The sequence below is a fragment of the Eumetopias jubatus genome, unplaced genomic scaffold, assembly GCF_037043125.1.
Source record: "Eumetopias jubatus isolate StellerSeaLion01/CBP00866 unplaced genomic scaffold, mEumJub1_p1.0 scaffold_1, whole genome shotgun sequence".
NCBI classification, from domain to species: Eukaryota; Metazoa; Chordata; class Mammalia; order Carnivora; family Otariidae; genus Eumetopias; species Eumetopias jubatus.
In genome coordinates this window covers 12,100,701-12,118,784 of record NW_028274807.1, presented here as the reverse complement: position 1 = coordinate 12,118,784, position 18,084 = coordinate 12,100,701, and the positions used below count along the sequence as shown (strand labels likewise).

Sequence of the window (18,084 nt, the reverse complement as noted above, 5' to 3'; positions counted from 1 at the left end):
AGATTTATAATTTGATCGAGACAACTCTAGAGGCAGATTTAAGATTTCGTCTGTAGTATGTCCTGCCTCCTTTTCTTTGTTGTTGTCATGTTGGAAAATAGGAAGCATTTTTTCCCCTGACTTTGGAGCGCGTATTCATCAGTAACTGTCGTTCTTGTATGATGAGACAGACGAGGAAAGCCAGCATTCCAACCCCTGGGGTTTCCTTGATGCCTCTCTCGATAATAGCAGTGCCTTAACAGCATGCGTGATGCAAAAATTACTTCTGCCTTGCTGGGAGTGAAACCTTGGCGATTGTCCAGTCGTTTCACACATCTTCTCCGACGGTGTGAACTTGCTACATCCGAAACCCCCCTCCCAGAAGGAAACCAGCTGGAGAGTATAGAAGAAAAAGTAGGACTTAGCAGTTTTTATATTCGTGTAGATTGTTCCCCTAGAGAAAGTGTAATTCGCTAATTATCAGCTAATATGGTGACACTGGAGAAGTACCTTATGGCATGCAGAATTTTAAAATTAGTCGATCAGGGCATTAAACCTGTATTCCGATTCCGTGGCTGGCTCCACAAATGAGGATTCCAGTTAACAAAAATCAGTTTCCATGTTTCTTTGGTAGACAACTACCTGCAATAAGTTACTCGTTTCTTTTGATGCAAACTCAAAGTCATGTCTAGTCCCTTACGTAGAAGGTCATATAGGGAATCCTAGCATTCTGCTTTCTCCCAGATTCTGTTGGTATAAGACTGTGATCAGGATGTCCTTTTTTTCTTCCTTAAGATTTTATTTATTTATTTGAAAGAGAGCGAGTGAGAGAGAGAGCACAAGTGGGGTAAGGGTCAGAGGGAGAGGGAGAAGCAGTCTCCCCTGCTGAGCAGGGAGCTCGACCCCAGGGGCGCTGGATCCCAGGACCGCAGGATCATGACCTGAACCAAAGGCCGCTGCCCAACCAACTGAGCCCCCCAGGTGCCCCAGGATGTCTTAAATGTATTTAGTTTTCTTGAACGTAGAAGAGTTTAGAGAGTAGGTATGTTTTATCGTTTTTCCCTTTAAAAAAAAAAAAAACACAGTCTGATTTAGTCCTTTCTACCAAGGGGCTAGTTCAGATTCATTCTTCTTTTAGGAGTCTCTCCTTTTTCTTCACTTGAGGAAGAGTTACATTCCTGCTTCCTCACCCAAGACCTGTTAACCAAGGATGGGAAATTCTCAAGCCATTAATTAAAGAGGAAAAAAAAATTATTTTGCAGTCAGGTTAACCAGGTAATTGTTTCATATAGATAGCAACATATTGAAAACCTAAAGCATGTTTATAATTACAGTCGTGTTTTAAACAGCTCCAGATTCAGGGATATGAAACGTAAGGTTTCTAGAAGTCTTCTGCCTGATCTCATAGAAATTGAGGGCTCATTCTTTCCTTTCAGACAAGGCCTCCATGTATTTTTATAGACATTTACCTAATGTGACATTTATATATTTGAAAAATAATCCCAAGACATAACTATTTTCCTTTTTCTAATTTATCACCCCAAACCAAGAATTACTTGAGAAAAGAAGCAGAGGAATCTCAATGTAGCAAATATACTTTGCTTTTTTAAGGCCATAGGAAAGGGGTTGGGGCTGGCGATGGAGGGTGGGTAGAAATGGTAGCATCCTGAGATATTGGCTCTCTTGTGCTAGAAATCCCCTGATTGGCAGCCTTTCTATTTATGCTGCCTTTTACACGAACAGTAAATTTCACCTTTCTGATGATCAAATGAAATATTTGACAAGGGATTGAATCACAAATAATTGATTTTGTTTGTAATTATTGCTAGCGACAATTAATACTTCTTAAAGTAGTTTTAATTCAGGAATCAGATTGTTTACCATAGTTTTCTGCTTTTAAAATGCACTGTGTATGCAACAAATATTTTCTCATACTAAGAAATCAGTAGTCCTCTCATGCTCATTTTCTAGAAACATCAATTTAAACATTATTCTCTCTGAATTTCTCTTTTTACTTCATTTTACATGAAAATCAAAAACTCTTAACATTTTTTGAAGAAGCTGTGTGCCTAAAAGGCACATAGAGACATTCTGATCTTGTTTCTTCTTACATACAATGCCTTACCTATAGGTGTAAAATTATGGTTTTAGCAAGTGTCAAATAACATTACTGATAGGGACTTTTCAGATAGAAGCACTTGACTTCCCCTTGCCCTTGGCAATGTTAACAGTCACTGTACCAGTTTTCTTTGGTATGGACAGCCTAATATTCCATATTTTCATATCTTAACTATGATACAGGGCAGCATCATAATGTACAGCAACAGTTTTCAAGGCTTCAAGTGTGTGCCAAATAAAAGAATCCAGCACTCAGAGAGGCTAGACATTGTGTTTCATGTTGAAAAGTCTGAGTCCTTGTTGGTTCCCGTCTAGTCACTGTGTGCTGGACAAGTCCTAATGTGGATGGCTTTTACATTAGGACATTTCTTTCTTCCAGTCCGTGGCAATGAGGAGGTAGTGGTGCAGGGCCTGGCGTTCTCCTGGGCTGCATCATCCCCTTAGACTCCTTTCTAAAGGTCTCCATGCCCTACTCAGGCAATGCACATCCTTCTCAGACTAAGAGTGATGAACCATCCCCAGCTCTGTGCTTAAGTTTCCCGCATGCAGATGAGTGCTCAGTGTCTAAGATAGAGTTTCCCATGAAGTGCTAAACCTTTGTCAAAGTCAATGATCAGTTACTATAAATCGTGGAGTATGGGTGAATCTTTCTGCTTGACAAATTGTGTGTGTGCTGGTGGAAGCCCTGCACTATGAGCTGGATAAGGTACGGTATACCTTAGTCTTGTCTTTATAGCAAGTATTTTAATAGGTCACTGAATTGGCCACTTGGCTGCAAAATTTTGAAAGACAACACTCAGTCATGATTTGGTTCTATGTGCATATTTCCATCATATGGGAGACAGTATTATAGTAAGTAGTACTATTCTAAAAATGGAAGTATAAATCCAGGTTTCTTAAATTAGACACAAGAGGCTCTTAAGAGATATAAATTCTGCCCATATGATACCTGTCTTAAAAATTGCTCCTAAGAACTGAATTGATGTTGAAATGAGAATGCCAGTTATAGTAAATAAGGTTTTTGATTTAACTGAGGCTTTTACGCTATTGGTTTCAGACCCTTGCTTTCATGGCAGGCTCATTCATTATGAAGGCAGTGAAACGCAAAATGTTTAGCAACCAGGGAGAAAAAGAAAAGAGCTGTAGAATGAACTGCAGAACAGAATGAGAAGTCAGGGAAAAAAATGCATGTGAAGGGAAACAATAAAGGAAAGAAAAAGACCCAGAAAGAGGAGATACAGAGACAGCAAGAGAAATCAGTGTAAACTCAAATAAAATAACATTGCTTTCTCATATTAGTAATGTTTGGCTGTTTCATGGTTTGCTACATGGTTTTGTTCATGATTAAATTTTCTTTTTACCTGGATGATCCTTTAGAAAAGACATGTTCAGCACAGAAGTAATAAAACTCTCTCATTCAATGTTCTTGTGATTGTGGAATCTTTATGTAGATTCCTCGAATATAGAAAGATAATTAGAACATGCCCGAGACTCAGTAATTAACAGGTGTTGTATATACCAGACTCTACGCCGCACCCATAGGCTTGGTTGGTTGGTTGAGGCTTTTTATATAGTGTGGGTTTTTCTTTTGAGGTCTTTAAAAAATTTAACAAAAGGTGATTTGGGAAAGGGAAAAAAGCAGAATTCAGTCTTCTGAAAAAACACTTTCTTTTTTTTATTCTCTTGTTTAGCCAGAGCCTTTGACCGTTTTATCCTTTAGAAAACCTTTATTTAAAATAATGGGTTATTGATTTATAAGATGAAGCTGAGACATTTTGGGAAAACTCAGATTTTCAGGACAAAACGGAGTCCATTTTCTCTTCTTTGTAACAGCAGGGTAGATACCAAAGCCTCTTGGGAGACGTGGGTGAAGATTCTTAATTAGCTCTTCCTACAGAGAGGGCAGGGTTTCCTAGCTTTTCTCCCCTCTGTCCACCTGTCTCCTCACCACCCCCTCTCTCTCACACACACACACACACACACACACGTGCATGCACACTCATCCCAATGCATTGCTCTCTGCTTCTCCTGTCGCACTTACGATAGATTGACTACCAGTTGTTCCATGGGGAACTGGAATTCTATTTGGTTGAATAATGACTTCAGATTTAGAATAATATTTGAATAATGTTTTTAAACATTAATATACCCCTCTCAGAATTTAAAAACTGATCAATTTTTTTTTTTTGGTATTCCACCCATTTTCATGCATCAAGAGTGAATACATTTTATAATTTTGTGATGAATGGACTATCAGTTTTCTTTGATTTGGGTACAGTTTCTATGTTTTGAAATACTTACTTTTCAGATTTTTTCAGGCAGGTATAAGTTTCCCTGTCCTCACTGGGTTTGTTGATTGGTATTCTTTAATGGCTTTCAGTCTGTTCCACAACAACTTACTTGGGATATTTTAAAACTGTATTTTAAAACTCAAAAAGCTTTTTTAAAAATTCTGATGTTGTGTGCTACATAATATCCCTGGGTGAGAAATAAAGTGACATTTATTTATATAAAAACACTTCTGCTTTTGACTTCCTGTAGGTATTAGGTTGAGATAAACCCTTGAGATTTTTGATGCTGACATCTAGATCGATTTCCTAGGTCCATTTCATATTAATAGTATAAAGATTATTATAAACATAAGAGATATGTCCTAAACAGTTTTATTTTGATTTACAATGTTGAGTTCATGAATTTCAAGTAATGAAGGTGTGTTTGTTTTGTCTCATGTTTCCAAGAGACAGCCTGAGGTAAAATCGAGAGGCAGAATAATCCTTCAAAAAAATTAAATGATCAAATTAGCAATAAATTTCCATTAACTACTAGCCTTTCCAGGCCCCTATTGCTGGTTAATTTTTGTCTCTTCATAAGCATGTATATAAAGTAATGTTTATTAAAAGGAATCACATACATATTGTTCTGCTGGATACTTCTCAGTATTCCCAGTAATACCGCTTCACATAATACTCCTATTTTTGAGTGTCTCTAGGTCCAAATAAAGGAGAAATAGTCACAGTTTTTAAGTCAAGCAATAAAACAACTGTCATTAGTAAATTTGAAAGTGAGCCATGTTTCTCAGGGCAAAAAAAAAGTTGAATCTTCTGGAGTATTCAATTTGTCCAGCATATTGCTTTTGAAATACTTCGGGTGTATGCCATAGGATGTCCAAAGATGTTTTGTGGTACAAATATCTTAATTCTTTAAGGGAAATAAGTGATTTTTTCCCCCCGAGTTGAAGGAAGAAAGTTAAAAGCGAGCTTATTTTCATTTATCTCTGCTAATACATGATAGAATCTTTATTTCCCAGTTATCCTCCGATGGTGGCTCATAATCTGTGTTTGATCAGAGACCCCTTTCAGAATCCAGTAAAAGCTCTGAGCCTTCTCTGCAAGAAAAATGCCTGTGTAGTCCAGTTTTCATGCTGTCTCATAGTGTTCCCAGAGCCAAAGTTTATTCATAGACCCTGGCGAAGACACTGTTACATCTTAGGATTCTAGAGATATTATTGGTGATAAAGATCTTAACCTTTTAATTTACATGCACTACACATTCTGTAGTTTTATTTTACTTAGGCATTTGTAACACATAGCTCAAACTTCTTCGATGCATGTTTCATTATTCTTTATTAAGAAAGGCATTATACTCTATTAAGAGATATCAAATTACCATGCACTATACCTATGTAAAACATTTCATACTCTTGAATAGAACTCACAGAAGAAAAATCAACAAGGTTGTATACTCAATACCATATTGCTAGGTGAATATCCAGCCAATAAATATGTGACTATAGTAGGGCTGTTGATTATAGAAAAAATAATTTTCACAAGAGCCATGAGTGAGATCATGAATTTTGGGTCTCAGTAATTTCTTTTTTTAAGATTTTATTTATTTATTCGACAGAGACACAGCGAGAGAGGGAACACAAGCAGGGGGAGTGGGTGAGGGAGAAGCAGGCTCCCCGCTGAGCAGGGAGCCCAGTGTGGGTGCTCAATCCCAGGACCCTGGGATCATGACCCGAGCCGAAGGCAGACGCTTAACAACTAAGCCACCCAGGCGCCCCGGGTCTCAGTAATTTCTTATTTGTTCTATTTTTATCTTCATTATAATATAGAAATAACTGTGACAAGACTTAATCGAACATGCAGGGTCACCTCGATGAGGTTGACCTCAGGTGATACAATTCATGTCACGAAGCTTTTTGTAGCTACTTCTCCCAGTGGTTCTGTCATTTCCTAAATAAATAATTTAGTTATACCAGATTTATTTGTCACCTTAGAAATTTTTCCCTGAAGGAATTAAAAGGGTACTTTTAAATAACTGTGATTGCACTCTAGCCTCTTAAACAGTAGTGCTGAAAGGGCATGACAGAGCAGTACAAAGCCCTCTGTCCCCCGCATGAAGGGACTCTGCCCCACAAGGCCCTTGTCATGCTCAGAAATACTCCTTCATTCTGCAGATGGCCTTCCTACAAGTTCAGCTTTTAGAAAAAAGTTATCAAGCTTCGGAATCATGAATTTTCTGCCTTGCCTTAAGCTCCCAAGTCCAAGGAAAGAGAGGAAGACCTGGATTGCCTGCCTATTTGCAGCATCTTAATTTTCTTAGAGTGGTGTGCTCAGCAGTATTTGAATTGGATGAAGGAAATGATAGAAAAACTTTGCAGTCCTCACATCTAGATCATGAGATGCCAGGGCCTTCTGTTACCTTATTTGACATCTGTGATTTTATGACTCTTGCAAGTTCCAGTTCCTTGGAGACACTTGAAGCTGCAGCTTATTTACACAGTTCAAGGATGGGTTCAGCCTGGCCTGTCATGTGGCTATCCTCAAAAATAAATGTGCTTTTAAAATTTCAAAATATCTTCCTCCTTGGATATTTGATAAGTCTAAAATTTGGTTTTAAAACTGTCTTACTAATAACATGATTTTCTTTCTGTAGATTCTTTATATTCATTTCCTATTGCTTTTTATTTTATAGTGCTTCCTAAAATATTCCTAGCTTTAGTGCCATGTGTCTTGACTTTCTATCTGGTAATTAATGATCTGTAAGTTAACATTCAATCACTAGAGCCCCGTATAGAAAGGAAATGTGCATTGTAAATCTTTGGTAAAGTGGAAAACCATTTTTCACGGATGCCTTGGTACATCAAGGGCAGCGTTCATTCCAGTTGGCCAGTGCTATACAGTACCTGTTGTTAAATATTTTGAATATCACTCTTCTAGAAATACATTTTTCCTGGGTAAAGTAACAGCTTTTCTATTTTAATATATAATCAGGCTCCTGAACATCAAACTAAAATGTTACTCTTCCCCTGCCATTTCTTACTCCTTTGTATTTAATTTCAGCTCAGTTATTTTGCTTACTAGTTATGCCTTTTTGGTTTATTCCCGTAAGAAGAATAAAACCCTAAATATAAGAGACACTAAAATAAAATAAACAAGGACTAATTTTTTTATGTGATCAACAGTGTCGAAGAATTTAACAGATCTTAAAGCTGAAAGAAAACCCAAGGGTCATCCACTCTGATTCAGCTGTTGGCCTATGTCAGGGACCTGAGATCAGAATCCAGGTTTTTTGTTCCCGGTTCAGTACTTTTGAATATTGTCTATTGCCGTAAATTATTCTTTCCGAACCTAAGAATTTTATGCAACTGAAGATGAAATTTTAAAATAAAAAAGTAAAGTTTTTCAGTCACTGTTCCCGCCTTCCTTTTAAAGGGTCTCAGCCATTGGGCTAATGATGGAGTGGGCCATTGCTGTCCCTGCAGGACCCAACTTTTGGGTCCCTCTTTTAGGACTTTAGAGATTGATTTAATATCACCCCACTGCAGTTTTCCTTTTCACATAGAGAGATTAACTGGAGCCAAGAGTACAGATTACTCTAACACTAGGAAGTGTCCCCTTTTTTCCATTTGTCTGTAAAATATCAAATCCAAGCCACATGCCCAGGGCATCTGCCATAGGGCATAGTCCACGAATGTGTACCTTACAGAGTTGCTTTTTTCTGCTGCATCCTGCCTAGATACTCCCGGTCTCATCTGCTGGTTCCCCTCCAAAGTCCCTTCCTTCCTTCCCTGTGCCTACTTCCCTCCAGCTGTTCCCCCCAGCACCCGCCTCAGTACCATCTCACCCTAACCTCCTGATCTCCAAACGCTTTTCCTTGTATCTCACTGATCCCTTTTAGGATCTCCCAAAGTCACTTCTGGTTTATAAAACACTCGTCCATGTATTCTTACTTTATCCTGAGAACAGTCTAGCCAGCAGAAGAAGGTTAGCCTAACCCTTAGGGCTTTTCTCTAGGAATAAGTGCATTTTAACACTGATGTTCTATAGACAGTGCTCTACCTCTGTTCCGTCTCTGAATGAATCCAAAGGTAGGAGTTTAAGGCAAGAGGAAACCTACCCATTTGAACTTAGCCAGTGGACAAGATGAAGAAGACAGGGCAGACCTTACTTTAGTTCTGGCAGCTTACCAAAAAGATCCCAGGGCTGCCATCTCGGGGGACTAGCCCGAGTTACCCAGATGAGGAAGTGAACTGGAAATGCACCCTTAGAGACAGGGGGAAAAAAATGAAATGCATCCTTGGCTCTACTGGATACTGACTCATCTGATTTATTGTTGACACAAGCAAGAGGAGTCTCGGTGACAATCTATTAGTGACCATTGGGATCCTCTATGGAACCTCTATGGGTTCTCCCTCAACAGGCATTTCTTTATTCTTCACACTTTGGGGTGTTTAAACTTCTGACTTGAGTACTTTAAATATCATAAAATGATTTTTTTTTTCCCAGTAGTCTGATAAGGAAATCCCTGTTTTTCCTGGGGGCTGATACCAAATGAGGAAGCTGGGTCCAACATGGTGACCGTCATATTATCACATTTACTTTCAACCTGACTGATGGGTTAGTCTGGGAAAGTCGACAGCTTCACACTTGGATTTAGCAAGAGAAGATGCTCTGGAAGGGTGTGATTTGCTGGGGGCAGTCAAGGTTGTGAACAGAGGGATGTCCATTTGTTCGAAGGCAGCATAGCATAAGAAGGTGAGGTTTTAATGGAGGCGGTGTGTGAAGAGGTGTGTGTATTTTCCAAGCCAGTAGAGGCTGGTGTTGATTCATTATCACAAGTACCTCAGGGTTTTATTGATGATCATCATCATACCTTAAAACTGGTTAAGTCCGTTTCTGTTGCCGAGTCTTTTTTTTTTTTTTTTTTTTTTTTTTTTTTTTTTTTTGTTGCCGAGTCTTGAACAACATAGCTTCTCTAATACCCATCACTAGCAAGTTCCTTCTAAAGCATGTAATGGAAAATGGTGTAATGTTTTATGACTCACTAAAATATAATCTGGAACAGCTCCTGTAGATCAGTCATGTCAAAATGTAGCGTGATTTCAGTTTTCCAAGCTAATGTTTTTCAAATCTGAGATGTTAGTCTCCTAAATGACTAGACTTCCTCACTATGAAAATGTTGCATGCTGATAAACAGTGGAGATGCCTGTCACCTCGTGTCATTATGTGAACTGTTTCCTGATTGTTTATAGGAACTAAGAGAAATACATAATAAGCAGCAACTGCAGAAACAGAAGTCCATAGAGGCCGAACGTTTGAAACAGAAAGAACAAGAGCGAAAGATCATAGAATTAGAAAAACAAAAAGAAGAAGCCCAAAGGTGAGTCTTTTCCTGTGGATCGTGGACCCATCTGGAAGGAACTTTGAGTATTAATTATTCTTTGTGGGGCTTCTGCAAGTACCTACTGATCAGAAAGAGCCTTCAGTCTTTTGTGTGTGTGTTTGTGTGTGTGCAAGCACAAATACGTGTGTATATAAATCTTTGCATATATAAGTACCCCCTGAAGTTTTTGGTTAGTTTCCAGAGCTCTCCCAAGCTACTACTATGTAGATAAATGGAATTATACAAGGAAATTAGGACACTTGGTATGCTCATTTGCATGCCAATGACCAAAATACGTTTCCAGTTCACAGCCTTTTAATAACCCTGGCTATCCCGAGTGCTGGGTTTGAAATCAAAGCCCCTGAGCGCTCACCACACAGGCTTTCTCCAGTAGGACAGACAGTGTGCCACTCCAACTTCTTTCTTCTTTTCTTCAACTGCAAATTAAAGTTGAGTACAAAAGGAGAAAATTTGCTGCTGCTTAGGATCCAGACACATTTATTTGTTCATCTTTGTTTGAATATTTGTGTTTGTGGTTTGTTACTTTTACTGGTAACTTTCTGTCATGAGTCGTAGAAATTTATTTATTAACTTTCGATGTGTCTGATTTTGTTACCGGATATTTGCTTTTTAAAGTTCAATTAATTTTTGACTCCAGGAAACAAAAATGACTATATTTCAGTGATGCAGTATAAATTGTAAAAATTGATTATTGAAATTAGAATAAAAAGATGAAGATACAGGGAGCTCCTGGGTAGCTCAGTTGGTTAAGCGTCTGCCTTTGGCTTAGGTCATGATCCCAGGCTCCTGGGATCGAACCCCACATCGGGCTCCGTGCTCAGTGGGGAGCCTGCTTCTCCCTCTGCCCTGCTGCTCCCCCTGCTCGTGCTCTCTCTCTCTAATAAATAAATAAAATCTTAAAAAATATTCCTAATATATTAAAGAAAAAAGATGAAGAAACGTAACTTGAGGCAAATCATTGACTTTAGTGGGCTAAGCTCAGTTAAACTACCCAGAGGGGTATACAGTTTGTGGGCATGTGTAGTACAGTTGGCCCTTGAACAACAAGGGGGTTAGGGGTACAGACCCCCCTGCTCAGTTGGAAATCTGAGTATAGGTTTTGACTTCCCTAAAACTTAACTGCTAACAGCCTACTCTTCTTGACTGGAAAGAAGTCTATAGATAACATAAACAGCCAATTAACACATATTTTGTATGTTATGTGTGTTATATACTGTGTTCTTATGATAAGGTGAGCTAGAGAAAGAAAATGTTAAAATCATAAGGGAGAGAAAATATATTCAGAGCACTGTACTGTCAAATATCCCTGTATAAGTGGACCTATACAGTTTACCAGTAGACAGGTGTGTAGGGTCTCTAACCAATTTAGAGGACTGTTTTATGGTTTTCTTGGGGTATGGTTCAAGGATTCATTTCTTGGATGTGCTGATTAACCTTAACTCCATCCTTTCCTTATCTTCAAAGTTGATAAAACACTTTGATTATTCACAGCATACTGTACTGAGCTTTAACATTTCTACGGAGTAGAAGTCAACACAAAATATAATACAAAAAAGGTACATCTCCTGCTTTACTCATATAAGTAGTACCCAAAAATTAATTTCAGAAATTACATGGTTATACACTATACATGATGACTTTTATTAGCAGCAAATACTAAGCAAGTTCTATTGTGTGTTTTTGTTGCTGTTACAAATGACAACATAGGTACGGGACCATTTCCAAAAAACTTTTTTGTGCTTAAAAGATGTTTTAAAAGCAAGTAAAACATGAAAAATTTAAGTTGAGAATTTTCCTGCATTAAATTTTCATATGCATACAGGGTAGAAATAAATATCATATTTTTTAAATGGCGAATACAAGCTTTCTTTGTTTATATTATATTCCTTTGGCAGTTTCCTAATTCCAGGAGATGACCTGTGCTTTGGCCATGTCACAGGATAGCAGTTCAGGGTGTGGAGCCTAGAACCGGGCGGCCTGGGCTTGAGCCCCGGGCAGGTGTGGCCGTGTGACCTTGGACAAGCCTTTTAATATCTCTGCCTCATTTTTCTCCCGCGTAAAAGTCGGGACGTTAATAGGACCTCCTCCTCTGGTGTGAAGGGTAATGGAGTTCGTGTAGGGGGAGGACTAGTTGTGACTATCATCGTATCGCTTACTTTTGCATGTGCGTTTCTCTAAAGTGTTTTCTGATCTTGTAGATGATCGTGCAGTGAGACAAAAATCGTCCCCGGTCCAGTCCTGTGGACTTCAGGTTGCGGTTGTCTTAGATGTCGGGGCCTAGATTTCATTGCACTTGTCCCTTCATGTCAGTTACTTTGACAAACACAGAATTTTCGGGTTCAGCAAATGCCCAGAGCATTTTAGTTTAGTTTAGTAACAGGATGGTCACCACCTAAAGGGTTCAAATGAATCTGTTGCTTCTGCCTTCAGTTTTGGGGGGCTATGTGTGTGTTCGTCGGGGTACGCGCTCTCATCTCGGTCGTGCCTGTGTGTATTACGGCTTTTTGCAGTGAAATACCAGTTTTATCATTGAGAAGTCTCTTTGTTAGTCTTCTAAACACCTGGTAAAATACATCAGGAACCTTCTTTCTGTGTTTTTCTGAGTCCTGTGCTTTCATCATCTCCCTCAGAATTGGAGCCCCAAGAGCCTTTGTCTTATTGACTCTGATTGCTCCATCAGAGGGACAGTATCCTCTCTGCATGGACCATCCCATTTGCTAGCTGGAGCCTTTTCTGTGAAAAGAGCCCACAGCATTATGAAACTGGAGTTGCTTCCTGGCTGTAATCAAGCATTTTGTTGACAGACGAGCTCAGGAGAGGGACAAGCAGTGGATTGAGCATGCGCAGCAGGACGATGAGCATCAGCGGCCAAGGAAGATCCACGATGAAGAAAAACTCAGAAGGGAGGAGAGTGTCAAGAAGAAGGACAGTGAGGAGAAAAGCAAACCGGACCCGCAAGACAAGATGAGCCGGCTTTTCCATCAGCATCAGGAACCAGCCAAGCCAGCTGTCCAGGCACCCTGGTCCACCACAGGTAGTAGGGGCCACAAGTCATTCTAGCAAATAGGTTTTCTCTGCCAGATCGTCCTGAGGAAGTCCCACATCTAAGGCAGGCCCTGTCTTGGCTCCTTTCATAGAGCTAGGTGTGAATGCCAGGGTCCTTTGCTTCAGACAGTGCAGATATTCATTCTGTAGGCTCCTGACATGCCAGTTTAATCTTCCACCACCCAACCAGCCTTTGGTCCCTCTCACACTGGCATCCAGGGCCTTTGCAGACAAAAATGGCGTGAGTTTCCTTACCAAGCCCCATCCAGAAACCTGTATTCCAGATTTGGAAAGAACCTGTTGCTTCTCCAGTTTGCTCTTTTCTCTGGGAATTACTGAGCGGTTTCGGGCACCCTTGCCTACGGTGATCTGTCTTCAGCCGATGCTACATGAAAGCGTGTTTTTGACCTTTTGAAAACTGTGACTGTTTTTTGCCCTTCGATCGTAAGTTGCCTGTTTAAATCATGATAAATGAAAGTCTTTGAAATCGCTAGAAAACGTTATCTCTTGTATCAGATGCAACCTAGCATGTATTTTTGAGATTCTTGTGTGGGTCTATGGTACTGTGCAGCTTTGTAAATAATACTCAGCTGAAGAAAGGGATTGCCTTTTCCTTTGTATGGCAGATTATATCAATTTTATTTGTTCGATTATCAGTGTGCTTTTTATTGGTATACAGAAAGGAAAGAAAGAAGCACACTATTCCATAGGGTTTACTTGTTTCCTGTTTATAGTGGGCAGAGATGGGAGTGGGGTTCAGAGTTGGGCCCCACATCCGGATGCCTGCAGTCCAGGGAGAAAGTCCGGCAAGCAAAATTATGTTTTAATGCTGCCTTTGATATGAATAATAATTTCACCAGTACTCGATCTTAGGCCATTAGTTTAAATTCCTTATGTTTCCTCCTAGTATAGAATGAGGATTTCTTCTTCCTGTGGTCAGTGGGAAATGTGGCACCTCATCCAGTTCCAGACTGCATGAAGATAATACCTTCCCCTCACTGATTTTCAGAGAAAATAGATGTATGGCTAAATACCTACATTTCTAGGGTAAAACAGTTCAGAGGGCCGTGATTAGATACTATTAAGTGAATCGGAAGTCAGACTGTCTTCTGTTTGCATGCATTTTAAAAAAAAATTTTTTACTTAAACTCTAAAGTAGTTTCATATAAGGTCTGTCATTAGGCTCATTTCCCCCACCCCTGGGAGATGTGGAGGAAGACTTACTTCACTGGGGATTATCAATAATAATCATTGTTGGTGAAGTCAGCACTTAACGTTTTATGTGATTGCTTTAGCGGCCAAAGATATCAGCATTTCCAAATCTTTTAAAAATGTGGGAAGTTGTGCTTCTTTGCTTCCTGCCAAAAGAGTTTTCTTGGCTGATTCAGATCGGGGGTCACATTCTAACTGCTGCATTGAACTCGGCACCCTGGCGGGGGGGGCGGGGGGTAGATAGAGGTCCTGATGCTTTACAGATGTGTGCTACCGAAGCCTCAGCCAGGACCTAAGACAGCCTCGCTGCAATGAGCATTGGGATGGTCTTTGTTCAGGGAGTGGCAGCCAGTGAACTCTGATGGATTTAAGTTGCTGACACCAGATTTGGCTCTCCTTTGGCACGAAGTATGTGCTTCAGAAATTCCTTGAATAGATGGGAAGAGTTCAGATGTTAAGGTCAACAGCAGGGGAGAGGTCATTTGTTGGGCTTGTTGTCATGCATACATGTTCCGTGTAATGCTTTATTTTTGTTCCCCTCTTCCCACTGTTTTTGTAAATAGAAAAAGGCCCACTTACAATTTCTGCACAGGAGAATGTAAAGGTGGTGTATTACCGAGCGCTCTATCCCTTTGAATCCAGAAGTCACGATGAGATCACGATCCAGCCTGGAGACATAGTCATGGTAAGAAAGACTCCAGTCAAAGTGTAATTTTCTGTCAATGATTAGCATCTGTCCTCCTCTTGCACTTTATTTGACAGAGTGAAATTGTCACCGAGTGTGAAATCCAGGGTTTTTGAAGTATGAGCTCAATCTTCCTTTCCTATTAGAATGAAAGATGATATTTAGAAATGTATCCTAGCAGCACTTTAAAATAAAGGTGTTAAAGAAAATGGGTTCTTATCACACAGCCTTAGCCTGTTTTTAACTTTGTAAAGGTCTGGTAATTTCAGAGTTTAGATTGCTTAAATACTATGAATAGTCTTTAAGAAATAGTTTTAAATGCAAAATGCTTTATCATCACTTTCACAATTGGCCAATGATAACTTTTGTATCTTTGGGTCAGTGCATCTTTTTTTCTCCTTTAATTGTGTGATCTTTGAATTGTGTGAATTACATACAGTTAATCTGCCTTCTTACTCTGTAAATGAGCAGATAAAAGAGTTCAGAATTTTGCTTTGTCATAGTTCCTTGAATTATACTAATAGTTAAATAGACTCGTGTGATTGTAACTCAAACTATAGTAACCACTTTAAGAAAGAATAAAGTCATGTGGTTAACCTAAATTATTTTCTGAAAGAAAACAGTAGTTCTTCCGTCTAGTTAATAACCTCAGAATTAAGAGTCATAGAAGTGGTCAAACTTTGCATTACTCTTGGCATTTTTTGTTTGTTTAAAGATGGGAATGGTTCCAAATTGTAAAAGAACTCTGAGTGAGACAAATGTGCTTGTGGTACCGGTAGTAGGTGTCTTTGAAGTTAAAGGGTAATGCACAGATCATTGCAGTATTACTCATGCATGCATATTGCATGTATACATCAGATCTCTGTGGAGACTCTGTGATTCTTAGTGAGCCAAAATATAGAGAAAGAACAACGTGTTTGGTCTTCAGAGTCTCAGGCCTTTCTCCCCTTTATTTCTGACAGTTTTATCTCAAATTATCATGGGCTTAAAATAAGGGAGTCAAGGCTAAATATCAGATCCTTTAGAAGTCAAAATCTCCGTAACGATAACACACCCTCTCCACATAAGAGTCCAGCCTTCATTCAGCAAACAGTGTGTGAAGGCCTGCGTGCTAGCTTCACTTAGTCTTCGCGGAAAGAACTACTGGGTTCTCTGTGGCGCGGGCACAGTGCTCCATACACGTGGACGGTGTTGCAAGGCATCTTCTTCACCACCAACTCTTTGCCACACTGTGTTTTCTAATGGCCTGAAGCAGCTTTACTCATACTGCCTCATCTTTGAAATATTGCGGCTTTTAAAGCCTATGAATTGTTAAAATATATAAAAATACCATGCTGGGATGCTAAAACTTATGAAAGTACAATGTGACATCAGAGAGGGCCTCATTACAAAGTTGTTTCTTTACACTGAAACAAAAAAAAGAGCTTAAAGTTTTTGAAACTGGATTTTGTTGCAACACAAGGTCCAGAAAAGTAGCGCTCTCTTCTTGAGATCAGGAAGTGTTACAAATGTTACAGTAAGGAAGTGTTCTAGATGATCTATACTTTAATGAGAAAATACTGCTATATTTTGGAAACATAGTCTTGAAACAATGATATTTTTCCTCAAACTGGCTAACCACCAGCTTGACTAGATGAATAGAGTTTAGATGTGCTGTAAAAATAAAACATTTCATTAAACATATTTTGCCTTGCTTTCAAACCTTTGCTTTCCTGGTGGAGGTTAAAGGGGAATGGGTAAGTCTGTGTAACTGTCAGGAAGTCTGCATCTTCTTAAATGTTTTCTTCTTTTAAATCACTTTAATTCTGTGTAAGTACATATATCTTCGGGTGTTGTCATGGCAGTAAAAATATGTTTTGAGTTTGTGTGGTAGGTTTTGCTTAAAAAGAAAAAGAAGAGGTATAAAAGTTTGTGTACCGGATTTCTCTTTGCCAGATTCCATTTAAGGCCTAACTTGAAGGCTGTGTATTTGGCAAATTACGAGGTTAAGTCTCCATCTCAGGCTACAGACAAAAATAAGTTCCAAGTAGTTTAAACATAAAAGTTAAATATCTTTAAAAGAAGTTTTTTTTTTTGAAAAAGGAAAATATGGGAATAATTTCCTGGCAAAGAACTACCTTCCTGAGTTAAAACCAGAAGCCATAAATGGTAAAAATGGACAGATTTGACAATATAAAATAATTAAAACTTGTATATTGCAAAATACATCCATATTATATAAAGACTCCTAAAAGTTAATATGAAAGAAACCCAAAACTTACAAAACTTGTCCAAGGATATGAAGAGATATTCACACATGAAGAAAAGTATGTGATTTTAAAAATATACAGAAAGAGCCTTTATCTCATTGGTGATCAGGAAATGCAAGTTAAAAAACCCCAGATAGCATTTTTCATTTCTCACCTGAGCAAGTTTAAAGGTTTGGTAATATCCAGCTCTGTCAGGAATGCAGGAGAGTAGATCAAATACACGCTGTCAGCATGCTTATATGAATTGGCTAAGTTATTTGAAAAGCAATTGACAATACCTATTCAAATTTAAAATTCTTATTCCCCTTGACCCAGAAATTCTGTTACTCTCCCTCCTCTAGACAGTATCTTGGCATATGCACAAATACATTTGTAGACGAAGGTTCACTGCAGCATTGTTGGTAAAAACAAAAAAGCCCCGTAGAAGTAAGGGAATGGTTTAAATAAATTATGATACAGCTAAGCAGGAAGATTTAAGATGTGAAAAAAAATTGTATAGATCTACACATACAGATAAGCTCACCAGTAAAAAAAAAAAAAAAAAAAAAGGCAGAAACAGTATGTACAGTATAATTGCATTTTGGTTAAATAAAAATCTATGTGTGTGTATATGTGAATGTTTTTATGTGTGTGGTTAAGTTCTTGAAATATAGACATGAAACCATTAACATTGGTTACTGCTGGGCAGTAAAGAGGGGGCTTTCATTTTTAATTTTTTGTACTTTTATATTATTTTCGTATTTACAAAGTACATTTGTAAGTTTTAATGAAACACTAAAAATAAATCCAACTTTAACTAAGTATAACAGAATGAATACCCATTTCTGGAATGGTGTTTGCTTTATCTCAGACATCCCAAATATGTCATGAAGGATGGAACGTACGGCTAGGCATAATTTACTGGCTTGCTGAGGGGACGAGCAGTGTCTTCTTCTACTACACAGTGCAGCATTACATCCCAAATGGCATTCAGCTATATTATCTGCACGAGGTTAACATTCAGCGCGCGTGCGCGCACACGCGCGCGCACACACACACACACACACACACACAAAACCCCACCAAAATTGACATGTGATAGTAACATTTTTTTATTCCCTGAAGTTT

The 18,084-nt window shown here is 38.8% G+C and overlaps 1 protein-coding gene across 1 annotated transcript in view; it reads left to right on the top strand.

The window, feature by feature from the left end:
- Nucleotides 1-18,084, top strand: part of ITSN1 (intersectin 1) — a 203,743-nt gene that overhangs the window by 115,761 nt on the left and 69,898 nt on the right. The window contains exons 17-19 of the mRNA XM_028115148.2: nucleotides 9,635-9,762; nucleotides 12,591-12,820; nucleotides 14,607-14,728. Coding sequence (XP_027970949.1) covers nucleotides 9,635-9,762; nucleotides 12,591-12,820; nucleotides 14,607-14,728 — 480 coding nt within the window. The remainder of the gene's footprint in view (nucleotides 1-9,634; nucleotides 9,763-12,590; nucleotides 12,821-14,606; nucleotides 14,729-18,084) is intronic.